This window comes from Populus nigra, chromosome 14, assembly GCF_951802175.1.
Source record: "Populus nigra chromosome 14, ddPopNigr1.1, whole genome shotgun sequence".
NCBI classification, from domain to species: domain Eukaryota; kingdom Viridiplantae; phylum Streptophyta; class Magnoliopsida; order Malpighiales; family Salicaceae; genus Populus; species Populus nigra.
This window is the reverse complement of record NC_084865.1, coordinates 2,099,015-2,126,857: the sequence shown is the minus strand read 5'-3', so window position 1 is coordinate 2,126,857 and position 27,843 is coordinate 2,099,015. Positions and strand designations below refer to the sequence as shown.

The 27,843-nt window shown below is 34.6% G+C and overlaps 5 protein-coding genes and 1 pseudogene across 9 annotated transcripts; 1 reads left to right on the top strand and 5 right to left on the bottom strand.

Moving 5' to 3' along the window:
• Positions 1-79: 79 nt before the first annotated feature.
• LOC133673393 (uncharacterized) lies at positions 80-6,599 on the top strand. 5 transcript variants are annotated; one of them, XR_009834976.1, is made up of 3 exons: positions 80-903; positions 1,482-3,700; positions 5,467-6,599. XR_009834976.1 is itself a non-coding variant. In XM_062094163.1 (2 exons), exons 1-2 carry the CDS (start codon positions 269-271, stop codon positions 1,885-1,887), a joined length of 657 nt encoding a protein of 218 aa, XP_061950147.1. In that variant the 5' UTR covers positions 80-268; the 3' UTR covers positions 1,888-6,599. The 5 variants fall into 5 exon arrangements, 3 of the variants coding, with proteins under 3 accessions (XP_061950147.1, XP_061950146.1, XP_061950148.1); XR_009834977.1 differs by having other exon boundaries at positions 80-4,725; XM_062094163.1 differs by having other exon boundaries at positions 1,866-6,599.
• A 749-nt stretch (positions 6,600-7,348) lies between these two features.
• On the bottom strand, positions 7,349-7,708 carry LOC133673283 (protein PELPK1-like). Its single transcript, XM_062094026.1, has one exon. The coding sequence runs from the start codon at positions 7,706-7,708 to the stop codon at positions 7,349-7,351; it is 360 nt and encodes a 119-aa protein (XP_061950010.1).
• Positions 7,709-9,220: 1,512 nt separating this feature from the next.
• On the bottom strand, positions 9,221-10,136 carry LOC133672748 (agamous-like MADS-box protein AGL62). The gene is made up of 2 exons (XM_062093265.1): positions 9,819-10,136; positions 9,221-9,727 (listed from the first exon to the last, which is right to left on the bottom strand). Exons 1-2 carry the CDS (start codon positions 10,134-10,136, stop codon positions 9,305-9,307), a joined length of 741 nt encoding a protein of 246 aa, XP_061949249.1. The 3' UTR covers positions 9,221-9,304.
• A 7,333-nt stretch (positions 10,137-17,469) lies between these two features.
• LOC133673282 (agamous-like MADS-box protein AGL61) lies at positions 17,470-18,496 on the bottom strand (annotated as a pseudogene).
• Positions 18,497-20,303: 1,807 nt separating this feature from the next.
• LOC133673281 (protein PELPK1-like) lies at positions 20,304-20,663 on the bottom strand. Its single transcript, XM_062094025.1, has one exon. It carries the CDS (start codon positions 20,661-20,663, stop codon positions 20,304-20,306), a length of 360 nt encoding a protein of 119 aa, XP_061950009.1.
• Positions 20,664-22,311: 1,648 nt separating this feature from the next.
• On the bottom strand, positions 22,312-26,919 carry LOC133673280 (beta-xylosidase/alpha-L-arabinofuranosidase 1-like). Its single transcript, XM_062094024.1, has 8 exons — positions 26,449-26,919; positions 25,893-26,198; positions 25,629-25,798; positions 25,268-25,368; positions 24,839-25,180; positions 24,302-24,715; positions 23,593-24,195; positions 22,312-22,631 (listed from the first exon to the last, which is right to left on the bottom strand). The coding sequence occupies exons 1-8, from the start codon at positions 26,917-26,919 to the stop codon at positions 22,312-22,314; spliced, it is 2,727 nt and encodes a 908-aa protein (XP_061950008.1).
• Between the last annotated feature and the right edge of the window lie 924 nt (positions 26,920-27,843).

Sequence of the window (27,843 nt, the reverse complement as noted above, 5' to 3'; positions counted from 1 at the left end):
TAAACTCATATTATTACCCGAAATTAAAAGAAAACCTAAAACTTAGCAACTGATATTTCTTTTTAATTTTAGATTTTTCATATTCAAACCGTATTTTACCGATACTGATGAGTACAAGGGGCAACCACCACATTTTCAAGTTCAGAATGAACACAAAGATTTTGATCTCCTTTTGTCTGAAACAAATCCTAAGCAAGAGTTTTTCTGAAAAGGCCATGCTAAGTGCGAGTCCAATGAGAATTTGTTGCTGATACTATTGGTGGTGCGAATGGTGCTGGATACACTACTTGATGTGGGTCTGAACAAGCAAGAACTTGGAGATCAAAGCTCTACAATCCTAGTTTATGACGCCTATGCTACTGTCTCTGCCTTTGCTTATAGGTGTGGTTATAGGCACCCTGCAGAGCTCAAATCAAAAGAAACAGAGTTGAGGTTGATTGAAGATTCTATCATAGAGCTCTCAGCAAAGCTTCAACAAAAAGAAGAGAAATTGGATTCAGCTCGACAACATGTGAAACATTGTGCCAGAAAAATTGAATCAAAAGAGGAGGAGCTCAATAAAATCAAAGGAAGAATAAACACATATGATACAGAGCTTGAATCGAGAGAGAGGGAGTTCAATGCCATTCAACTGTCCATTGAAGACCGGAGTGAGGAACTTAAAGGGAAGGATAGGCAACTGAAATCTGTCCAACTATCGATAGGAGAATGGGAGAAAGAGCTGAAAGCAATGAAGGAACATAAATATCCCATCCAAAAATCAGTTGTGGAATGCTCTGAGGAGCTCCAATCAAAAGAGAAGAACCTTATTTTGGCAAGAGAATCTCTCAGAGAATGTTGTGATAATCTCGAATCGAAGAAGGTGCAGCTGGATTCAATTCAACGTACTGGTTATGATTATAGGTATGCTTATTGGCACATAATATGCTTACAGGTATGATGTGGGAGCCTTTTATGATTTTTGAAAACCCTAAAAAAAAAAAACCAAATTGATTTCTATTGGTTATAGAACCCTAATTGAAAAGGAAAGGGAGGGAAGGAAAGGGAAAACATTGGTAAAAAAAATTATATAAGAAGGCAATTCTATCTCTAATTTTTTTTTAATTTTTTGTTTGACAGTGTTATTTCTTAAATTATAGCGGAAAAGTTAAAATGCAGTAGTTTTTTTTTTTCAATTATCCCAAGAATCAATAATGTTAGGCTGATTTGTGGGGTCTAGCATTTTATCACAGGCAGGAAAAATTTTTCTAACACAAGGATTGCTAGTTGTTTTTATTCAGGGGAGAACTAAACTAGATATCTTCCGCTAGGGTTTTTATTCTTTATGTTTCTGGCATATGCTAGCTGTAGGTGTATATTTTGCATCCAGGAAGAATACACTTTGAGTTTTTCATGCTGTATTTTTCATATAGGGTTAAGTATCTGTTTTGCCTTTCTCTTTCTAATATCTTATCATTTTCCCATTTAATATCATTTTATAGCAGATTGAAGACAATGCAACTTATCCAGCAATTTAGCCTGAGCTTAATGCAACCTTAAAAAATTACTGTCTCTCCCCTGGAGTCTTTTGACTTTAACATGTAGCAAGCATCTCAACAGAAAACCATATTCAGCATAATTCCCATTCATATTTTTTGAAACAGTACACTAATATTCCATAAAAATTCAAGAGAGAACACAAATAATGGAAATCCGATCAGGCCATTTACGTGCCATGAAGATATCAAAGGAAATAAGAGGCCATTTTGCATGCATAAACGTTTATTTACCTGCTTAAATATGCAGCCATACTATTACCATTCACATATATTCCATATATATGCAAGCTGCTAAGTAACAATGATCTTGAGGTCCATTATGAATAGCAGTGGCCCTGGTGGGGAATGACACTGAGGGGATAGAAGATGGAGGGCTTGGCACTGAGGGGATAGTTGGTGGAAGTGGAGGCAACCTGACAAGTGGTGGATCAGGCAAATTAGGAGGAACTGTAAAGCTGAGAATATTACGTGTTGGAGGCAGGAGATGACGAGCTGCCACAGCAACATCAATGCTTGAAAATGACAGTGTGATCATGAACATAGCCAAAATCAGTAAGCGAGAAGATGCCATGGTATAATAATATAAGAACAAGAAATCAGTGACCTCTGACCTAGAACAATCAGGCAAGGAAAGCAATAGAGGCTTATGGGGTGTGCAAACTCTGACCTTTCTTTTGCTATTTATAATCGAGGACATTGGTTCACTGTGTAAATGAAGGGCAGGTTCACTGTGTAAATGAAGGGCAGGCAGTAAGCTGCTGCATTTGACGAGTTTTGTTGCATGTGCTTGGCTAAAACTGAAGTGCTTTGAAAGCGGAAATCAGGCAACCGGTACATATTACTCCAGCTGCTGTTAAATTTTCATCTTCAGTGCTTTCAAATGCAGTTGTAGTCATCACATGAGTCTACCTAATTTGTTTGGTAGATGCAGGTATGTCTCAAAATTTTGAATAAAGTTACACAAATAATATTTTCAGTCCACTGACGTTCCCTATTGATTGCTATCTGTGGTCATGGAAATTTGTTCCGAGGATGTTAATTCGAGGCAGTAAGATGTCAGTGTTTAGTTAAGATTAGCACTGCTCTCATTTCAGTCTTCATGTGAAGTGGCTGCAAATTTTGTTGTAGTCTTCATACCTGTAGCTAAATAGTTTGATAGATTCAGATGTGTCAAAAATTAGATACAAAAATAAAACCACACAACTACTCTTTCCTTTCTTCTACTAATTTTTTTCTCACCTTTATGTAGTTAGCTTCTGTTTGGGGCCATTACATTCTGTTTTAGGAACTGTAATTAATGATGTGTTCAATATGATATGTCGGTGATCTATTAGTTTGTTCCATGTAACCAGATCATTATTTGAATGGAAAAATTATTCAAGTCCTTAATGATTTTTCCTTATACGAAGTCCTTTCTGGTTCTCAAACATGGATGATATCAATCATGATTTTCCTTTCTTAGAAAAAATGAATTTCTGGTTCTCAATATGATATGTCGGCGATCTATTAGTTTGTTCCATGTAACTAGATCATTATTTGATTGGAAAAATTATTCAAGTCCTTAATGATTTTTCCTTATACTAAGTCCTTTCTGGTTCTCAAACATGGATGATATCAATGATGATTTTCCTTAGAAAAAATGAATTTCTGGTTCTCAATATGATATGTCGGCGATCTATTAGTTTGTTCCATGTAACCAGATCATTATTTGATTGGAAAAATTATTCAAGTCCTTAATGATTTTTCCTTATACTAAGTCCTTTCTGGTTCTCAAACATGGATGATATGAATCATGATTTTCCTTTCTTAGAAAAAAATGAATTTTTGAGTCAATATTTTAGGAATTGATGAAGAAGGGTGTCAACGGAAGCTTATTAAGGAAAGGATTAGATGTTGTCAAATTGTCAGTCACATAGATTTGCTGCTGATTTCTTTCCCTTACCTGTCAGAAATGTTAAGAGAAGGGTATCTTTGCTACAGCTGATTATTCACAATGATGCGGGTTGAGGCCTTCTTGTGGTTTATCTTAGTTTTTTTGCAGAGGATGCTGCCAGGATAAAATATGGGTATTACAAAGGTTTCACGTATATCGTTATCCAGTTAACCTAGTTTTGCTGGAATGCTGAAACAACGGAGACTCAGGTTAATTTGTTCCCGTGGAGGTAAATGCAGAATCTGTTCTGTTATCATGCTTACGCAACTCTGCTTCTTAGATTACTTTTCTGATGCTTTGTTTTATTATGGTGTTTTGGCATATTTTGCATCAAACTCTGCTACAGAAAATGCAAAAGATTTCTGTTGAGACTGAAAAGTTCAAATTGCAACCCATTTTAAAGGACGGTCAAGGATATTGTTTGAAACAAGCATTTCAACAGAAAAACATATTAAGCATAACTCCATTCATATTTTGAAACAGTATACCAACATTATTTTCACGTGAAAATTCAAGAGAGAACACAAATAACTGAAATCCTCTGGCGGTTTGCATGCCATGAAAATATAAAAGGAAATAAGAGTCCATTTTGCATGCATAAACCTTTATTTACCTGCTTAAATATGAAGCCATACTATTACCATTTACAAATATTCCATATATATGCCGGCTTCAAAGTAACAATGATCTTAAGGTCCATTACAAATAGCAGCGGTGGTGGGGAATGACACTATGGAGGGCTTGGCACTGAAGGGATAGTTGGTGGAAGTGGAGGCAATCTGACAAGTGGTGGAACAGGTAAATTAGGAGGAACTGTTAAGCCAGGAATATTACGTGTTGGAGCCAGGAGATGGCAAGCTGCCACGGAAAATAACAGTCTGATCATGAACAAAGCCAAAATTGGTAAACGAGAAGATGCTATAGTATAATAATATAAGAACAAGAAACCAGTGACCTCTGACCTAGAACAATCAGACAAGGAAAGCAATAGAGGCTTATGGGGGTGTGGAAACAGTGATCTTTCATTTGTTATTTATAGTCGTGGACATTGATTCAGCTTGTAAATGCAGTGTGGTAAGCTGCTGCATTTGGTGAGTTTTGTTGCATGTGCTTTGCTAAAACTCAAGTACTTCAAAAGCTGAAACCAGGCAACCAGTACATATTACTCCAGCTGCTGTTAAATTTTCATCTCACTGCCTTCAAATGCAGTTGTAGTCATCACATGAGTCTACCTAATTTGTTTGGTAGATGCAGGTATGTCTCAAAATTTCGAATAAAGTCAGTCCACCGACATTCCATATTGATTGCTATCTGTGGTCATGGAAATTTGTTCCGAGGATGTTAATTCGAGGCAGTAAGACGTCAGTGTTTGGTTAAGATTAGCACTGCTCTCAATTCAGTTTTCATGTGAAGTGGCTGCAAATTTTGTTGTAGTCTTCATACCTGTAGCTAAATAGTTTGATAGATTCAGATGTGTCAAAAATTAGATACAAAAATAAAACCACACAACTACTCTTTCCTTTCTTCTACTAATTTTTTTCTCACCTTTATGTAGTTAGCTTCTGTTTGGGACCATTACATTCTGTTTTAGGAACTGTAATTGATGATGTGTTCAATATGATATGTCGGCAATCTATTAGTTTGTTCCATGTAACCAGATCATTATCTGATTGGAACAATTATTCAAATCCTTAATGATTTTTCCTTATACCAAGTCCTTTATGATTCTCCAACAGGGATGATATCAATTATGATTTTCCTTTCTTAGAAAAAAATTATTTTTCGAGTCAATATTTTAGGAATCAATGAAGTAGGGCGTCAACGGAAGCTTATTAAGGAAAGAGTTAGATGTTGAATTGTCAGTCACAGTGTTTTGCTGCTGATTTCTTTTCCATATCTATCAGAAATGTTAAAGAGTAGGGTATCTTTGCTACAGCTGATTATTCACAATGATGCTGGTTGAGATCTTGTGGTTTATCTTAGTTTTTTTTGCAGAGGATGCTGCCAGCATAAAATATGGGTATTACGAAGGTTTCATGTATATCCTTATCCGGTTAACCTAGTTTTGCTGTAATGCTGAAACTACGGAGACTCAGGTTAGTTTGTTCCTGTGGAGGTAAATGCAGAATCTGTTCTGTTATCATGCTTACGCAACTCTGCTTCTTAGATTACTTTTCTGATGCTTTGTTTTGTTATGGTGTTTCAGCATATTTTGCATCAAACCCTGCTATAGAAAATGCAAAATATTTCTGTTTAGACCGAAAAGTTCGTATCGCAACCCGGTATAAAGGACAGTCAATGGTGTTGTTTGAAACAAGCATCTCAACAGAAAACCATATTAAGCATAACTCCATTCATATTACTTGAAACAGTTTACCAACATTATTTTCATATGAAAATTCAAGAGAGAACACAAATAACTGAAATCCTCGGCGGTTTGCATGCCATGAAAAATATGAAAGGAAATGAGAGGCCATTTTGCATGCATGAACTTTTATTTATGTACTTATATATGAAGCCATACTATTACCATTTACATATATTCCATATATATGCTGGCTTCGAAGTAACAGTGATCTTAAGGTCCATTACGAACAGCAGCAGCCGTGGTGGAGAATGACACTATGGAGGGCTTGGCACTGAAGGGATAATTGGTGGAAGTAGAGGCAAACTGACAAGTGGTGGATCCGGCTAATTAGGAGGAACTGTAAAGCCAGGAATATTACGTGTAAATACAGTGTGATCGTGAACATAGTCGTGTACATTGATTCAGCGCGTAAATGCAGTGCTATAAGCTGCTGCATTTGGTGAGTTTTGTTGAATGTGCTGGCCAAAACTTAAGAACTTCAAAAGCTGAATTCCGGCAACTAGTACATATTGCTCCAGCCACTGTTAAATTTTAAGAGCAGGGCATCTTAGTACAGCTTGTTATTCACAATGATGGTTGAGGCCTTATTGTTGTTTATTTTATTACGTAGCCGAGGATGCTGCCAGCATAAATTGGGCATTACAAAGTATTCGCAGACATTCTTATCTGGTTACCCTATTTTTCCTGTAATGCTGAAACTAGTGAAACTCAGGTATTTTTTTTTTTTCATATGAAGGTAAATGCAAAATCATTTTCGTAATTGTGCTTATGCAACTCTACTTCTTAAATTACCTTTTGCTTCGTTTTATGATGGTGTTTCGGCATTTCTGTTATAGAAAATGAAAAAAGATTTATGTTTAAATAGAAAAGTTCATATCGCTAAAGTATTGCAACCAGGTAGGTATAAAGGAGAGCCAGGGGTGTTTTCTGCAGAATTCATTTTCCCAGGACTCCTTTTTGCAGAAATAAAGGTTCTGTTGTTAGAAATAATGGAGTGCAAGGTGATGGAATTGAAATTTTGAAGATGTAGCTCTGCTTATAGACTGGAAATTTTGGTTTTGTAAAACTGAGAATGTATACATGGACACAAACTTGCATGCGGAGGTAAAGCTTCCGCTGATGGCTCGATCAGGGAAACTTCATAATGTGAGATGACAGGTATTTTTTCAGAATTTGATTAAGGCAAAGACATAAACGAAAATGAAATTTTAAGCAAACAACCTTTTATTCTGTAATAATGGATTAAAATACACACAAAAGTATATGGAAACTACAGTTCCGAGATAGTGGAAACTAATAAAGCACACTGAAGGAAGAAGAAACACCCCAAATAGGCTCACATATGTGAGTCGAACTATAAATACATACAACTATAAGCCTTCATTGCCTCCCAAGTCAAACAAGACAGATAAAATTCCTTCAAAAAGAAACATGAAATACTACTGCATGCCTTGCATCACAAGAAAGGAACCGCAAAAAGGTTAACTATATTAAGTAAATTGAGCAAACTCAAGGGCTAGTAGTTGCTGGTGGAGGGGAAAGGAATGGAATAGAGGGAATAGTTGGAATTGTGGGGATTGAGGGCATGCTTGGAAGAGGAGGCAAAGTGACCTTTGGGACTGTAGGAAAGGTAGGGATGGTGGGAATGCTAGGAAGTGGTGGCAGTGTGGGCTTAGGTAGGGATGGTTGAGTTGTAGGCAAGGTGGGCAATGTGGGCTGTGGAAGGTTTGGAATAGAAGGCAATGGTGGCATTGGTATCTTAGGCAACGTTGGCAACTGGAGGAGATGACGGGCAGCTATGCTAACATTCATGCTCGAAAATGTCAGAGCGATGAATAAAGCTAAGATAAAGCTTTTGCAAGAGGCCATCACTAGAATTCAAGATACAATACTTGTGATCACCAGAAATGTAGGACAAATAAGTTGTTCTATTCGGCTTGTATGGGAATGTTTAGGCTGATTATACAAGTATTTATAGTAGGACATGGAATCATTATGGTGATTTAGGCACTACTAGTTGGTTGGAAAATCCTGAAAGACAATATTGAGGTTTATTGTTAGTTCACCTACTTCTATGTCACATTAGTTGACTATTGTTTCTTTGAGATTAATCTGTTTGGTTATCTAATTAGAGTTCATGGACAAACAACAAATTTTATAAGTGTCTTTCTTCGATTGATTCTTAGTTAACTTCTAGGCTCATAAATTAGTATATTACTGCTCTTCTCGAAATTAACAAAATTATACAACCCATGTTGTTAGTTTGCAGCAAGCAACCATGACTTGGAACCCTTGAGTTTTCTTGTTGGCAGTTCATCTTCTCATGTGCATTTTGTTGAAAAGATGTCATAGGCTTCTTACAGGTGTTGTTGAATAAGATTTAGCAGGTTCTTGGGGTTGGTGAGTTGAAATCTCATAATTAATGCCTACTCGCTACAAAAGGAAAGTCCAAGTGATGACAGAACAGTCAAATATAAAAACAGTTTCCTGTACTCCTAGTCTCCAATACCATTATCTGAAGAAAAAATTACTAAATGTTGGTCAAGTGCAGGCCACTAGCCAAGTTTGCAATATAAAACAAATCATATTTATAACTGCAAATTATAGGTCCCTTTAAGAAGATAATCTATCCAACATTTTCTGGATGTTAATAAAAGGTTGGTTGTGCTTCAAGCAATGAATTAACATGTTAACAGATCATATGGCAATTCATCAAGTGTCATTAACAAGTTGTTCATGAATCAATTGTACATGTACAACCTTAATCAAACATGGTTTTAAGTCATTTACGATAAACTGCGCGCCATTTCAACCGACGATTCGCACGGCGGAGGTTTTTCTAAGAGATGCAACCGCAAAAAAGATAACTGCAGACATCAAATTTAAATTTTGAATCAAGTTACCAAATATACTACCATCAATTTATGATAACAGCATCTTTTTTTCTTTTTCTTTTTTTCGCGGGATCTCTTTTCGACATGTTACCGTTACTGCTTTGAACTTGTAGAAACACAAAATCGATATGAAACCAGTTTACCAGCCAGTACTTTTGCAGTAGAGGAATATCAGTTAGTAGCGATGGTTTGTGATGCGCAGATCTAGACGACTGCTTTATGCATCAGAACATCTAGTCACAAAAAGCTTGCATCTCTTGTAAAAAAAAAAATGAACCAGGCCATTGATTTCTTTACCTGAAACTTTTGAAAATTCTGAATTGGATAATTTCCTTACGTATAAAATATAAATGCATGAACACATGTATAATCGGAATATGCATTACTGGATGTATGTATTGGTGTGGAGATCTCACAACAATCCTTCAGAAACCCAAAGGGTAATTTATTATCATTTCAAATAGCATCTCAAACAAAGTACTGAATTCAACCAGAACACATAGATACATCTAAACAATAAATGCACTAACGGTTCCATGGTTAAGATTATTTCAACAGAATTATTAAGAATCTAGAAGAAACCATTTCCATATCCAAGATTGTATCCATAAGGAGTCATTGTTGTGCTGCTTTGATTGAAAGGAGTCCCAGTCATGTCTGTGTTGAAAGCAGTCATGGTTGTGTTTGAACTGAAAGGAGCCACAGCCATGTTTGAGTTGAATCCTGTATTATTTGTATCAAAGGGAAGATTCCCAGCAGCGCCGGGGTTTGGAGAGAAAAAAGGCTGAGGAGGAGCTGAATTTTGAAGCAGAATCTGCTGGGCTTGCCTGGCCAGATTCTGCTTTAGAGTTAGAAGAGATGCCTTCAATTGTTCAAGCTGTGCTACGTTAAGTTCCTGAATAGGACTGTCCCACCAGTTCTGAATCTGACTAGCTTTCCTCAGTTTGTCCAGCTCTTCACCTCTTTTCTTTTCCATCTCCAGTTGGTTTTGCGCCTAGTGAATCATTTATTAGTAAAAAGAATATTTTTGTTTTCTGATGAAAGCAGACTGATGGTACTAAAAATTGCAATCAAAATTCATGTACCTGAGTTAGCTTCATGTTGAGTTCACTGATCCTAGCTTTCCGGTGAGCCTCAATCAGATAAAAAGCACCTGAAGTTTGGGGAATATTTCCCGAGACATAACGTTCCACCACCTTTTCAACAGAAGGGTGGCCAAAAGAGAAGACCTTCTTGCCAGGCGAGAACACAATGATGGCGACTTCAGCACCACACAGAGTTGAAATTTCACTAGCCTTCTTGAAAAGGCCAGACCTACGCTTTGAGAAGGTTACCATTAGATTGCTTTCGTTAGGTATTTTGACCATCTCCAACTTTTGGCGACCCTTGCTGCTTCTAACCATGGTTAATCAACAAGAAGAAGGACCTCGCCAAGAAAAAAGAGAGAAAGCTATCTTTAGAACAGTACAGGTAGAGGGGAAATGGTTCACACTTTATAGAGGTTTCAGGACTTGAATCTGAGAGTTGGAGACGTCAAAATTCACTGAATTCTTGGTGGCAATTCTAGCGTTATGCTTGTATTTATGAGCTTTCTAGTTTTGGAGGGTTCAGAATCCCCCGAGGACTGACGTATATGGTATACAAATTTCACACCATCAACTTGTAGAACCAATCTTTGTTGGCTAGACCGTTCTCCGATTCACCGCCAAGAGGAAATCTCTTGGAAACGCCCTTGTCCACAGCCTGACCTCCCTTGCCGTCCTGTGATGAGTAGGTGAAATGGTCTAGCCTGACATCTCAGATCATAAAATCCTCTGGTTGGACTTACCAAATGCGTAACTAATAACTGTCCATTATGAGATAAGGGATGTTTGGAAGAAGAATTTGTATGCATATCTACCATTATGTTTCTATATAGTAAACTTGCTAGTATTTCACTTTTTTTCCTCTTATATGAGTCTAGCAGAATCCATAATCTGATATGACTCCAAAGGAAAATGTGACATCCTTCTGCCCAAGTAATTTTCTCTGCTTTCATACATTTTCCTTTGCAATTTCATGTGGAATTGGAAAACTTATCACATATGCATTTTTCACTAGATTGCAAGTAAATTTTGCTTTAAAGACCCCCCCCCCCAAAATAAATAAATAAATATTTATCTTAGTTGTAATAGTTACACCATTCATATGGTTTATTTTCCAGAATATTCTTAGTTTCCTATTCAAGAGACTATCCTTATCCTATCTCTGTGTCATAATGGAAATCCCCACAAAGAAATCTCCGATATATTTGTTTGGTTTTTTAATGGAACGGAATGCCCTTATGATTACTGTGGCAATTTAATTTCGTTGCATCACTCGTATTGAAGACTTTGGAGGTAAAGTAAAATTGGTTATGTTTGTTTTCTAGAATTTATTTTTTGAGAAATTATTTTTAAAATTTTCTAGAAGTTGTGACAAATTTAGAAATATCATATTATTTGTTCATTATATCAAATTTGATCCTCAAACTTTTGATTGCTATATATATTTTGTTTTGAACATTTATTTTTTAATTTCATATTTTAAAATTTAATTTTTATATTAACTTTAGTCCTTATTTTTATAATTGTTATTTGCTTTTCCCTTATCATTTTTTTATTAAAATTTTTTATCTTATTTTTTTATTGAAATTTTTTATCTATCAAATTTGATCATCATTCTTTTGATTGTTACATATTTTATTTGAGATAATTTATGAAATGTTAATTATTATTATTTTAATTTCTTCATCTTTTATCTTTTATCTTTTTTAAATTTGATCTCTATTATTTTGATTGTTATTTATTTTATTTGAGATAATTTATGAAATTATATTTTTTTTCAATTTTATTCTCATTAAACTTTTTAATTTGTAAGATTTCATTTTCATTATTTTAATAAACTTGAGAAAAATAAAACATTAATAAGTTATTTTCCAGTCTATTTTTCATGACATAACAAAACACTGAAAAATATTTTCTAATTTATTTTTCATTACATTACCAAACAGTGAATTGTAAGGATTCTGTGTGACATAGCAGGGCTAGTCTTGGGGTTTATGTAGATGGAGATGAAGCGGGGAGATCTCTCTTCAATGGTGGTTTAGTCGAGAAAACAGAGACAATCATCACCTTCGTATCTACGTGCATTGAAAAGAAGAACATATGTTCATTGTTGTTGACCACCTATGCTTTTCTTTGTTGGATTAAAAAAATTTAAATTCCTCTATTCAATCTCCCATCTTTTGTTAATTGGTGCTGTCCAGAATGTTACCAAATAAATAAATAAATAAATAAAAATGTTAAAACTTGGATAAATAAGTTGACGTTTAATTACTATAAAAAGCGAGGATAATGAAGACAAATGGGATATATCTCTCTATAATTCTTATTTTAAAATTATATAAATTCACTCTAAAAATATACCAAAAATAAATTTATTTTATATCTTCATTTATGATTTTAAGACAATAACATTGGGCTTTTCTTAGGAAAAAATTAAATTACTATAGGACTTATTACAAAGCAACAAGTCAAATATTTCATAAAATTCCACAAAATTTACTAAAGATGAGAAATTTACAGAAGGCGTTATGTTTTGAATTCTTATCATATGGAGGGGAGAAGTGGGATGATGATGAATTTCAACTTAAATGCCATAAACAACAACCTTCTCTATTAAAATTAGATTCAACTCTTTCTTGCCTTGCCTTTTCAATATTGCTTTAAAGTGAACTTTATTTACCATGGGTCAAATGTTTTTTTTTAATAAAAAAATAAGCATGTAGACTTTTTTGATGTGTTTTTTTATTAAAAAATTTTTAGATATAAATCGAAAAGTTTATGCACACATTTAATTAAATAAATCAAGAACCATTTATATAAATAAATTAAAAAATAATTTATTAATGATAACTAAAGATAAAACTGAAACAATTAAAAAACAAATATAGATCAAGATATTTAATCTCGAAATAAGGGTCACTTACCCATTTGTGTTTAATGAATCTTTTTTTTATTAAAATAATTTTTTTGTTAAATCAAATAATAATAGAAACTGACACATACATAAAATTGATTGAATAAACTAAAAGAAAAAAAAATATGCAAGGTTGCATATATTAGATATATTATCCAAAAATAAATATTTTTTATTTTTAAAAATAAAATTCATCTATATAAAGTTAAAAAAAATAGGTGAATGATAATAACCTCTTTAAAAATTACATGCATACAAAATAATTAAAAGAATAATTGCTATTTAAAAAGTCTAAATAAGCAAAAAAAAATCACAAAGAAAAAATATTAATTAAAATATAAATTAAAAAAATCATTTAAAAAAAAGATATAAGAAGGCACTAAATTAAAACAAAAGAAATCAGAATTAAAAAAGAAAGAAAGAGATTACACTTGTTAGGCTTGATAAGCCAAGTCATGTATTTAGCTCATTAGAAAAGGGCCAAGCACCACACGCGGACCTTTAGTTTTTAAAAGTTAATTTATTGTTTGTCCTAAAATTTTTTGAAAAAAAAAAAAACAATGCATTTTCAACTTGAAAAAAAAATTGGGATTTTGGGTTTTGGTTTGAAAACCTATTTTTCAATTCATTTTTTACCCCAAATACCTAGAAAAGACCCTAAACTCTATGATAAATCTATAAATGACCATAAAAACATTAAAAAAAAAACCATACAAAACCTAAATCAACTTGAAACAAAAAAATTCTTCCGAGCTTAGATATGATTTTTAGACAATTTTAAGGTGTAAAAACACTTAAAATCGATAATTTTTGTGACTGAAGTCATTGTCAACACCAATTTTCTCTCTCTAATGTTGGAATCCAGTGAATCTCTTTATCTCATTTCTTTAACCAAGGGCTAAAATATAAGAAAAATGAAATTTTGGATCAAAATTGAATCCTAGACATTTAAAAGGACCTAAATTATATTATTTCTAAAGATTAAGGACCAAAGTGTATTTTTGTACAAACTTTGGACACATCATCTGTTTTGGATGCCTTTTTATTTTGGTTTTTTATCTTTCAATGTTGTCTTTGCCTAAAAAATCATAAGCAATTGACCTTCAATTTAGGATCAAATCGCCGAAAATAAAAGTTTGATGATTAAAGTAGAAAAAGAAAGATGCACAATAAATTCAGACTAATTTGTGAATGTGTGAACAATGCAACACAATCTTTTTCTTTACAGGAAAAACACCACATGCTTTAGAGTTTTGTACTAGATACTTGACTTGTACTTTGCTATGGGTTAAATATTTTTTTCCAACAAAAAAATTATATATACAGGCTTTTTTGACACGTTTTTGTAGTTAAAAAAGTTATAAGTGAAAATTAAAAAACATTATGCATACATGTAATCAAATAAATCGAGAAGTGTGTGTGTAAATGTTTTTTTTAAATCCATAAACGATAACTAAAAATAAAATTTAAAAAATCAAGAGATAAGTATAGATCAAAATATTTTAATTTCGTAAAACAAGATATTTACTCGACTGTGTTTGCTAAATCTGTTTATTAAAAAAAATTATTCAATTAAATAATAATAAAAATAGACACAACTTAAATTTGATTGAATAAAATAAAAAGAAAAAAATATTATGCAAGACTGCATATATTAAAAATATTATATGAAAATAAATATTTTTTAATTTAAAACATAAAATTTATCTATATAAAAAATAAATAAGTAAAAATAATCTTTTTAAAAATTAAATATATAAAAAATAACAAAAAATATTATAAAATTCACTGGCCCATCGCCGTGTACTACTTCTATTAGTTGAAAAGTTTTTATTTAATATGATAGGCCCATATTCTAATTATCCAAGGCTCAACATTCTAATTTATTAGATACTTCTATTAGTTTACGTGACAATTGTTATTGCTGGCGAGTTGACCCATAAACTCACGATTCAGAATTTTTGAAATAAATTCTAATTTGATTCAGAAAAAATATTAACCTATTAAATTTAGTTTATTTAAAATTGACTGCTAATCTAATTAATCTTAACAAATTTAATCGGATCAACAATAAAAATAAAATGAAGTTATTTTGATAAAAAAAATTTGATTGTGACCCGAAGGTTAACCCGAAAACCCAATGACCCGTGTCCTTTTCTTCTTCCAGTGGGGCCAGGTAGGATAATTAGAACTGTTCAAAGAATAAGGGAATTTTGAAATAATGCCGAAATGCTTGTAAAGAACTACAAAATCTCAACATGGCAAGCGTAAAACGGTCAAGAAAACTTGAACACACATCTGCAGTGGTCTCAAATCTTTTGTATTTCCCTGTCTAATGGCGTTCTGATTTTTATTTTTTGGAATAATATTATCAGTCTTATGGCTACGCTGGATGGATCATAAACAGACATGAACCCGAAAAGGATCGGCTTATGAGCCTGTGGAAGACTGTCCATATGATTTCACTTCTTATGATGTATCTGGTAATATCATCAGGTTCATCCAGTGCTAAAATATTTCCATTATTCTTGAACATTATAGTAGAATCTCATAATCCCTTTGCTTTGGTTGATCATGGAAATAATTAAGAAAAGAAAGAGAAGGATGTAGTAATTAAATGTGAAAGTTCATATATATGGTACAAGGAGACAAATGGAATCCACAAGCTCCAATGAAAGTAAACAAACAACACAATTCTTCACACTACTCCATAGACAAGTATAAGAACAAAGCACTCAAAAGATATCTTCGACAAGACAATTAACTTGATAATCAAACTCAAAATGAAACTAGTTTCCAGCTGGTGGTGGGGAGAGGAATGGAATAGAGGGGATTGTAGTTGGGATAGGGATAGTGGGCATTGTAGTTGGGATAGGGATGGTGGGAATATTTGAGGGCATGCTTGGAAGTGGAGGCAAGGTCACCTTGGGGAGACTAGGCGTTGTTGGGAGGCTGGGAAGTGGAGGCAGAGTGGGTTTAGGCAGTGAAGGTTGTGTGGTGGGCAAAGTTGGCAAGGGGGGCTGTGCCAGTGTTGGTATAGAAGGCATTGGTGGCAATGTTGGTTTAGGCAAATTCGGCACGGAAGGTAAAGGGGGCAATTGCAGAAGATTACGAGCTGCCTCGCCGCCTGGAAAAGAGAAAGCAATGAGGAGAGCTAAGATGAAACAGTTGAAACTTGCCATCTTGGTGCTAAATTTAAGGCCTACGAATAAGCAAACAAAGAACAGTATGAGATTGTTCGTGATAAACCAGGGCTCGTAATGGGTTTATATAGATGGAGATACTGTAGGAGAGATCTCCCTGTGATCTGTGACAGATGGCTGGTTTAGTATAGAAACAAGGACATTCATTTTGAGTTTTGTTAATGGTAGGTCACCTTCTTATCCATCTTCCATTGAAAACATTGCCATGTCTTTTTTTCTTTCTTGTTGTTATAGTTGTTGTGACTACGAGGATGTTTTTTGCTTCCCATTTTGCACTTATGCTGGCTAGTGCAGGATTCAAACTTGTATTGTTGGCCAAGCAAACCATGAGTATTTGTTTGGTAATCTAGTTTTTAGTTCGAAGGAACAGCTAACCCCTGAAACTGTTCTTTTCTTAAAAGAAAAAAAAACATTAGACTCGTTGTTTTAGCCAATCTAACCTTTCTGCTACAGCATAATCACACACAAAATCAGTTCTGTCTTCTTTGTGGTAAGAGTAACTAACTAAACTGGTTAAGGCCAGAACAACTTGAACATTCCTAAAAAGTCCAAGTTGAGGACAGTAAAAGTAGACAAGGGGATTGTTTGTCTCTAACCTGCGTTGTTTGTTTAATTTTTAATAGGTTTAAGGTCTCTAACCATGCGCAAGAAACATGGTATTTATGAGCACATAATGTATAGCCATGTCTCAGATTCTGCAGAAATAATAGTCTGCAGATTCTGCAGAAATATTATGCAGTAATAGCTATAACTTTCTGCTGCAACTGAAACTATACTTTATGGTTATTTCCAGAACCGAGTTTGAGTTATAGCCTATAATTTTGTGTGGCGTGTTACATGAAATATTACAAACTTCATATTACAATCCACATCCCAAAAAAATCAACAGCAATCATACCATATCACCTTAATTTTATGAAGATAATTATCAGTTTTCTGTTAATGATCAACTGAAATAATTTTATTCAGACTATCAAATATATCAATGGGTTAATTTTCTACTACCAAATAATTATGATTTTTTGTTATTAAGAGATTAGCAGTGTTAGAAAGACCTAGATAGGAGTAGTGTAGAAATAAAATTTGGAAATAAAGTACAATCATTCATTGAAAATCACCAAGCCATTTATTTCTTTACACGAAACCTTGAAACTTCTGAAAGGGATCATTTCCTTGTTTATGAAATATAAACGGATGAATATTATATATATATATATAAAATAAGAATATATGTTGGAAAAAAATTAGGTGAGAAAGGTAGGAAAGAAAGCATGGTAGAAACATATCATATTCATATCGTTTTACTCTTCTAAGAGGTAAATTACAACACTTTCATGACACATTTATATTAGTTTATAGAGAATTTAGATATTGGATAACTAAAAGGATAGTTTTAATGTAGAATCCAAAATTAATTCTAACAATATGCAAGCCAGGATGTATCTAATGTGGAGATCACAACAATCCTTTAGAAATCAACACGGTAATTTCTTGTCATTTCCATTAGCATCTCTCATAATTAAACAATACTTAATTAATCCAACCCAAATACATAATTAGATTTGAACCCTAAGTAAACGACTATGGTATTGTGGCTAACAATTTCGTTTACAACTGAATTTTTAGCAGACCAGAAGAACCCATTTCCATTTTCATATCCAAAAGTATAGCCATGAGGAGCCACAGACATGTTTGTGTTGTAAGGAGCCATCGTCGGGTTTGTGTTCAGAGGAGCCACGTTCATGTTTGTGTTGAATCCAGATCTCCATGTATCAAAAGGAAGAACCTCTTTAGTACTGGTGTTTTGTGTGTCCATAAGCTGAGGAGGATTCAGATTTTGAATCAGAATCTGCTCAGCTTGCCTGGCTACATCATGCTTGAGACCCTGACCCTGTAAAGATGCCTTCAATTGTTCAAGCTGTGCCATGTCAAGTTCCTCGATAGGATTCTCCCCCAGTTCTGACTCTGACTGGCTTTCCCCTTTCTGTCCAACTCTTGACCTCTTTTCTTCTCCATTTCCAGGTGGTCAAGACCTAGTGAATCAGTTGTTTAGTAGGAAAATATTTTTATATTCTGATGAAAGTAGACCGATGCTACTCTGATTTCCAATAAAAATCTTTAAAATATTCAACCCAAAAAAGGGAAACATCACGAAATCTTCTGGAAATAAATTTTACAGAAACATAAACAAATAAATAAACAGAAAAGAATACATATACTTTCAAAATCCTTGTCAATCAGTACCTGAGATAGCTGCATGTTGAGTTCACAGACCCTAGCATTGCGATGAGCCTCAATAAGTTGAAAAGCACCTAAAATTTGGGGAGTATTCCCAGAGATAAAACGTTCAGCAACCTTTTCAACAGAAGGGTGGCCGAATGAGAAGGTCTTTTTGCCAGGAGAGAACACAATGATGGTGACTTCAGCACCACAGAGAGTGGCGAGTTCAGAAGCCTTTTTAAAATACCTGACCTACGTTTTGAGAAGGTCACCACCCGATGGCTTTCACTAGTTATCTCGACCATCTCCAACTTTTGGCGACCCTTACTACTTCTAACCATCGTGATCTGACTTAGAAAAAAGAGACAACTATCTTTTGAATGGAATGGATGGAGGAGAAATGGCACAATTTATACAGTTTTCTAGATTTGAATCCGGGAATAAAAAATATCAAAATGTACTGCTTTCTTGGTGGATATTCTTCAGTGCTTTGCTTGAAATTAAAAGCTTTCTAGTTTTGTTTCAGAATCCCGTAGAATTAATATACATGGTATTTGCAGTCGATGCCATCAATTTGTAGAACCAACCTTTCTTGGTTGCACCATTCTCTGACTCATTTCTGACGAGATATATACGATGAGGAAATTTATTGGAAACATGCCATCCACAGCCTGCCTCTTGTTGCGTCCTGTGATGAGCACGTGAAATGGTAAGCCAGCAAATGGAGCATCTCGGAAAATTTAAACCCTTAGTTGGACTTAATTATTTATAAACAATTCTCTAGGAGTTGTGAGAGGTACTATGTTTTTGAACACTAAACTGGCTGCTAAATGGACATTGTTTGATCTTGTATGAATATAAAACTGAAACTGTGCGGCCGAAGCCAGAAGTCTGATATAACTGGAAAGAAAAATGTTACATTACTAAATGGCATGAAACATCCTTTTGGTTAAGTTTGCTGCCTTGATACATTTTCGTTTGATGCAGGCGCAAGCTATGTTGGACAATAACAACATGAATTCACAAGAAAAAAAGAGACTTAGAAGATTTAATGAGTGAAGAGAGTTGGGGGTGTGAATCTTGAATTCACAATTCTATTTTCAAAATTGAACATATAGTGGGTGGTTGACTCCTTACGAAGTTTATATGAACTTTAAATAGATCAAAAAACCCTATTTGTACTAGAGAATAATTAGAAATCTAAAAATATAAAGTAGATAAACATAAATTCTGAATCAAAACAAGAAAAAATAATAAAAACTGTGATATCAGGAGCATCAGTGATCAAAACATGATTTTGAAATATCTGACGATCCATTTAGTAACACGGTGATATTCTAGGGAAAATTGCTCGTAGAATCACAAGTAAAAATTTAAATATAATTTAACGGTTAGATCTCTTGTTATTGCAGTTTTAAAGAGATAATTAGTTCTAGCTATTTCAGACTTTTTTTTTTGCTCTAAACCTGTTTTATTAATTCATAAAATAGCATTTGCTAGACTATTGACATTGTCTGTATAGGCCAGATCTCCGTCTGATAATGTTATATTATTACCTGAATTCTCACAACCAACCGTGTTTGCAAGATATTTTGGGATGAAAATAGAAAAGTCTAAATAATGGAACCTGCTGTGTATTTTTCACTATACTGCAATAAAATTTTGTTTGAAAGACTAATATTTTTTTCCTGTACTAAATTGGTTAACTCATAGTAATTAGATCATACACATTATCGATGCATCAGAATGATATTAATTCCTATTCAAGAGACTATCCTCATCCAGATCTTTTTGCCATAAAGTTTCAGAGTTTATGAAATGGAAATCCACAGCAAGAAACCTCTGGGGTGCCTGGCTGGTGGAAATTCAAATTCATTTCGACAAACTAAAATCGAAAAAACATAATACAATGATCATATATCTCAAAGTACAAGCATAAATACGAACTGCCATCCAAATACATATAAACAAACATAAACAGAACTGAAACAAATGATAAACACCCCTGTAATGCTCTAAAGATAAAAGAAAGGAAGAATTCTGCGACCCGATGGCATGAAACTACTCTTGTATTTGCTATATCCAATCAAAGCCATGCTAATGGTACATGTAATTAAGCTTTCACACCGAGGAACAAAGTGAAGAAAATCAAGGCTTAGTTGTAGCTGGTGGTGGGGAGAAGAACGGAATAGAGGGAATTGCAGTAGGGATTGGAATTGTTGGGATTGAAGGCATGCTTGGAAGTGGAGGCAAGGTGACCTTGGGGACAGCAGGCCTTGTTGGAAGTGCCGGCAGGCTAGGAAGTGGAGGCAAGGCGGGCTTAGGCAGGGAAGGTTGAGTGGTTGGCAAGGTTGGCAATGTGGGCTGTGGCAGAGTAGGTATGGAAGGCAATGGTGGCAATGTTGGTTTAGGCAAATTGGGCAATTGCAGGAGATTACGAGCTGCTTCGCCAGCCGAAAATGACAATGCAATGAAGAGAACCAAGATAAAACAATTGAGACTTGCCATGCTGCTAATGATTCAAGGCCTCACAAGACTAAGAGCTAGCAAGATATATAGAGTTGTAGGAAATCCTGTGTGCCATTCCAGGACTCCTCTTTGGGGTTTATATAGATGGAGATGAAGAGGGGAAATCTATATGTCTGGCATGGTTGGTATAGTTGAGAATACAGGAGACTGGTTTTGAGTTTTGTTCTTGTTAGTTCACCTTCTTATCTATGCCATTGAGAATACCATATCATATGCTATCGTTGTTGACTTGCTATGTTTTTCTTCAGTTTTTTTCCCCACTTGGGATTCAAAAACTTTAAAATCCTCCATTGCCCCTCTTTTTCAAGTTGAATAGGTACTGTCATCGGTTGTTGACCAGAAATCAGCGTAAATATTTGCATGATTTTGTTGCCCACAGTGTCGGTAAATAAAAAAGAGCGTAGATCGATGGAGTTCAGAGAGACTACTTGTAACCCTTGAAAGTGTAAAAAACACAAGACTGCTTACTAGAGTCAACATTTTAGCAAATGAAGACCTCGTGCAAGAGAATCAAGAACAAAGTTGTATGTCACAAGTCACGAACTAAGCTGGCCAAGGCTAGACTAGAACAACTTGAGTATTCGTAACTGTGGCCAAGCTCAAGGCCTGGAAGCACAATTTTGAAGTGAATTCCATATTCTATATACAATGCATTTTTCTTTTTTATACAAAAAAAATTAAATTATTATAATAGTCGCATGTTTTGAATTCTTACCCTAAGGAGGGGATAAGTCATATGGTGATTTTCGAAATGCCATGAACACCAACCTCGTGTTGCGTACAAGAGTTGTACCCTGCATTATCGTATTAATCAAGAATTAAAAACCAATTGTATTGCCTTTTTCTCCCTTTTTTGGGGTTATGTCAAATCACGGTTTTTTTTTTTCTTGATGATATTGATATATCAGATCAACTAACTAAATCATGGATTAACTCATTATATCAATCGGATTTGATGTGGACACTGCCTTTCCCTGTTAAAATCAAAACCTAGCCCAACTTAGCACCGAATCATGGATTTCCTGAATTAACTCACTGGGCAGAGGAAGAGCGGGTTTAATTTGTAAGCGTAGAACACACTGGGCCTATATCAAGTATTAACGTTGTCCTCAATTAATCTCTTGCTAGATATCAACAGTTTTCCCAGTCTATTGCAGCGGTCTGGTATTTTTCTTTTTTCCTTTTATATGTTTTCGAATAATTGATAGGGGCTCATGAGTCATGAAATGAATGATGAACATTGAAAGGAAGACTAACCATGGATTTGGTAATGCCACCAGATTTTTGAAACTAAAATAATTTGGTTAACATTATCGAAAAGATCAAGAATCTTTTATATATACCACCAAATAAATATGATTAATTAACTGTGGAGCAACACCATAAACATGAATGAAAGCAAATTTATTTACTTAAAAACGGCAGTGATATAGGTATATGTAATACAAGGAAACAAACAAGTACAGATAAAAAAAAATAAGAAGGGAAACAACAGTGCAAATAAATGAAGACCGCCATTAACAAACACAATTCCTCAGAATACGCCATCGATAACAACGCACTGAAAATATATGAGCTTCTGACATGAAAGCTTAATAATCGAACTGAATATGAACGAGAACATGGTCTAGTTTCCAGCTGGTGGTGGGGAGAGGAATGGAATAGAGGGAGTTGTAGTTGGGATAGGGATGGTGGGAATATTTGAGGGCATGCTTGGAAGTGGAGGCAGGGTCACCTTGGGGAGAGTACTAGGCATTGTTGGCAGGCTGGGAAGTGGAGGCAGAGTGGGTTTAGGCAGTGAAGGTTGTGTGGTGGGCAAAGTTGGCAAGGTGGGCTGTGGCAGTGTTGGTATAGAAGGCATTGGTGGCAACGTTAACGTTGGTTTAGGCAAATTCGGCACGGAAGGTAAAGGGGGCAATTGCAGAAGATGACGAGCTGCCTCGCCGCCTGGAAAAGAGAAAGCAATGAGGAGAGCTAAGATGAAACAGTTGAAACTTGCCATCTTGGTGCTAAATTTAAGGCCTACGAATAAGCAAACAAAGAACAGTATGAGATTGTTCGTGATGAACCAGGGCTCGTAATGGGTTTATATAGATGGAGATATTGTAGGAGAGATCTCCCTGTGATCTGAGACAGATGGTTGGTTTAGTATGGAAAGCAGGACAATCGTTTTGAGTTTTGTTAATGGTAGGTCACCTTCTTATCCATCTTCCATTGAAAACAATACCATGCCTTCGTTTTCTTGTTGCTGTGATTGAGACTATTATGATTTTTCTCCCTCTCCACATTTCCTGAAATTAGATGGAGCAGGACTCAAACTTGCATTTGTTGACCAATCAAACTATTGAGCTAAGTTAATTAGCTGTATATAGTTATCAGACTGGCTTGAGATCTGACTTTTAACTTTGTAAAATTAATATTTTATCATTTTGAATATTGCTTTCCTTTTTTGTCATATCAAACTTTTATTTTTTTGTTGGACCAGTTGTTCCTGGAAATTGTTGTTGACCAATTATATCTGTTCTCTCTCTCCTTTTCTCTGTATTTGTTTCCCGGGAAAGTGTTCAGTGAAGGGTTTGCAAGCTCAAAGCCTAATTTTTCCTTTTTCTTGAGTGAAAAACAAAAAATCAAACATGGTTTCATCCTATTTGAGGAAAAAAAAAACTATTATCTAAGTAAGGAGAAGTTTAACCTGTAATGTCGGGCTTACAACACAAGGAGGAGTTTTCAAGTTGAAAAGTTCAAAGAAACCAAGTGATAGAAACTTTGGAAAGAAAATAGTTCAAAACTATAAAATCTAGAACAATAAAGAAATTAGTACTATTTATTTGATAAATTGGAAATTCCATAAACAAAACATTCAATGGAAAAACTAGTAGCTAATCACTAGCAAAATCCTACACCTAACAAAATCTTATTTGGACAGTAAAAGAAATTATATCATCTCCAAGCATAATAGTGTGTCCACCAGAAGGCAAAACACTGTAGGCGTTGAAGTCTACAACGTGTAAACTCTTGCTAGCATTGAACTCAAATTTCACCTTCTCACTGCCTCCAGCGGGAACAAATACCCTCTTGAAACCAATAACTTGCTTGATGTAGGTGGCGTCAATTCCTTCTGGTGGCTTTGCATAGACAATGACCACTTCACTCCCATCTTTAGAGCCTGCGTTCTGGACTTCAACTTCGAATTCAAACCGATCATTATACTGAGAATCATCAACTCGAATTGCAGGACAAGAAGGCTTGAACGAGTCGTTCTTGTATCCCAAATCATGACAATATTGATACTTATCCAATTTGATGTCGAGTGATCTTATCGAAGATGTCAACTTATAAGTGAATTGAGTATAACTCAGTCCATGTCCAAATGGATAAACAGTAGATCCATTGAAGAACTTGTAAGTACGACCTGGGTAGCCTAGGCTATCAATTGGTCTCAAAGGCATAGACGTCATTGGGAGCATATCCACGTAATCAGCTTCATGCCATGTGAGTGGTAATCTTCCTCCTGCGTTCATGTATCATATCATCTTTATATATTGTATAAAAAAGATACACAGACATGATCATTTTCATGAATATTCAAGAAATCTAATCTGAAAAACACTAATTACCTGGATTATATTTGCCAAAAATAACATCTGCGATGGCATTTCCTCCCTCTTCTCCAGGGTATCCAACCCACAAAATAGATTTGATGTCTCCATTACTCTTGGCAAAAGAGATATCCACACCTCCAGCAGACATGAGTACAAGAACAACCGGGCCATTAGAAACACTAGCAACTTCATTGATGAGTTGAGTTTGGTAGCCTGGAAGGAGAAGGTCATCCCTATCAAGACTTTCAGCCTCGATAGACAAATCTATGCCAGCTAAAATAATAGTGGCATCGGCTTTCTTTGCAGATTCCATTGCTGGGAATATAAAGCTCTCATCCTTGCATGCAATATCACTGCATCCCATTTGATAATCCACTTTCGCATATTTTGATAGCCCTTCAATAGGAGTAATGATTTGGCATGGAATACCTACAACAAGATAGATGAACAAAGCTATATTAGAGCGAAAATGTGCATAATAAACTATAAATTTATATTGTCTTTAAAATTAATATATATGTAAATATAATTTTTTTGCTTAAAATTAACTACCAGCATAGTTTCCAATCATAGCTGAGGTAGCATTAGAATGAGGTCCAATCACGGCTAAGGTTTTAACTTTTTCAACGCTCAAAGGTAGACTATTATTTTCATTTTTTAGAAGAACAGCCCCCTCCCTTGCAGCTTCGGTTGCTAACTCAATATTTTCCTTCGAGCACACATCATTCTTGCCAAAAGATTTGTATTGGGGGATTCCATCAAAAAACCCTAATCTCATTAGAACCACATAAAGGAAATTCAGGGACTTGTCTATGTCTGCCTCCCTGACTTTTCCTTGTCTAACTGCAGCTTCAACATTCTCCGTGTAGTAAGCTCCACAATCCAAATCCAAACCTAATAATAATAATATTATTATTAATTTGATAATGCAAACATTTATATTTCAAAATTTGATAATCCACAAACATTAATTATCCTCGCCTGCTTTAAGAGCTTGTGCAACTGCATCCTCTTTGGTATCACCAAGCCATTTATGATCGTCAACCATTACTTGTAAGGAATCACAATCAGAAACTATGTATCTGCCAAATCAATAATATTAAAATATATAATTAAATGATGAAATATTTATTGAAACACTTGAGGTAAGAGCTAAAGGTTGAACTTAAGAGAGAAACCAGTGTGGCTATTTAATTTGTATGTATAGCTAGTATCAAAGGGTACAAGATGCTTGCAATTCTTAATAATCAGTATTGGCAGAATATATATATAATTTAAATTCAAATGACAAGAAAAAAATAAATAAAAGAAAATACAATGATATTGGATTTTAAAGTTGTACCCGTGTAGATCCCAATCTCCTCTAATAGTTTGATTTAAAAGCTTCGGATCAGCACAAGTAGGTATGCCATTAACACGATTGTAAGAACACATAACACTGCTAACATCACCATCCTTGACACACATTTCAAAAGGTCGAAGGAATGTCTCCACCATATCTTGTTCTGACACCTTCAGAACACAAAAGGAGAGAAAAAGTTTAGTTGCAATATTTTTGTACGAGAAAAAACCTTAAAAGAAGTGTTGCAAGGTTAAGAATAGTAACTCTAGCATCAAAAGTGTAACGTTCAACTCCTTTCCAATTATCAACATCATAAGCAGCATAGTGCTTGCAACATGAGGATACTTTGAGGGGTCTAGAATTAGGATCCGTGTAATTCTCTGATCCCTCAACATCTTGTAAGCCTCTCACATAATTAACAGCATATCTGCCAACAAGGTAAGGATCTTCTCCTGGTGTCTCAATGGCTCTTCCCCATCGAGGATCCCTCACTACATTAATATTTGGACTCCAATAAGTTAATCCAGCCCGACCTAGATTATACATGGCTCTTGCTTCTGTTGAAACGGCCTACAGAGAATAACAAAATGGATTAAAAATATAAAAGGCTGACATAAAAAAACTAACGGAACCAAATGGATTAAGCAACTGGTTAATCAAGCGTTTTCAAGGAGATTGGAACTACAAAAAGAGTCTAACAACGATAATTTCTCTATAAGAAAGTAATACTGTAAACGTAAAAATCACAGGATGACGAGTTTTTTTCCCATTTAATAGGGATTGTTTAAAGGAAAAAGTTAAGCTTAGCATATTTAATTACCTGCCCAATAACTTTCCATAGTGACTCGTTGAATGCTGCTGCAGTGGTTATCACCGTAGGGAAACTTGTTGAACCAGGAATCAAATCATCAAAGAAGGTTCCTGGACCGACATTTGACACTCCATGGAGAGCCTCTGACCACCACTGATATTCAGCAAGCCCTAACCTAGGCACCCCATAAGCTTTGTTTCCAAGTTGCAGAACTTTTTCATTCAAGGTCATTTGATTGACTAAATCCATTGCCCTAACTTCATAAGACAATGAAGTGTCACAAAATGCAAAGTTTGAGACATCTAAACCCAAACTAGCATATCTGGCGGGGTCACAAACAAAGGTAAAGTTTGAGCCAGTAGGGGTAGCATCATCATGATCCAAAGTAGAAGATGATAGGATTCTATGATTAACTCTAGCACCAGTAGAAAGAACAAAGCAAGCACAAAGAAAAATAAACGAACAAAGGATTTTCGCCATTTTTCTTTTAACTGATCGGTGCAGGTGAAAAAGACTTGGTTATTTAATTATAAAGAAATCTACGATGACAACAAACTCATCAAAAGATAGATATTTAAGTGATGTGATTACATTAGAAATCTTAATCTACAGAATAAAATCGTAATCTGGTGGTTTTGATTCGGATTAAGATTTAATATTTGTGTTGTTTAGATTCGATATATTATTAATTAAATCAGTCATATTTATCCATATGAGATTCTATTTTTTTTATTTTTTTGATGAAAGATCTTACCAAGATTCTTCCAAGAAGGAGAAAACGAAAGAAGAATAGACATACATAATTAGCCAACTCCAATATTCAAGCATCTTCAACATGGAAATTTGATCTCTCGACTTGCTATAAACCATAGCTTAATTACCTTGTATTTCTTATAATTTGACAAAAACATTATTTACAACTTGGTCCCTTTATGTGCTTAAAGATAAAAATGGTCCCTTTATGTGAGAATAGTTTTCAAGGGCACGTTAAGTTAAACAACTAAAAGGTAATCAAAACAATATGACTGATCTCTACATCTTATGGCCCTCTTATTTCTTCATCCTGTTTCAGTTTCCTCACTAACCCTTTATCTCCTAAAAACAAAACATTTCTGGGTCAAGAAGTTGGGTTCTACTCAATTTGTAAGAACCTTAAATATTTAGCTAAAACCCGTACATATATATATATAAATATATTTCTTGCAACAAAAAATAAAAACAAAATTCTCCTCATTTTTATTCATTACATGTTTAAGATATTAGAAAAAAAAATACTTGAAAATTAAACAATAGGTTAAACTCAGTTTGGCTCAACTTTATAACCTAAAACCTCACTCAAGTAAGGTTTTGTGTTGAATCAGATCGAGAATTAACTTGTTTTAACCCGTTTGATCTAGTAGATCA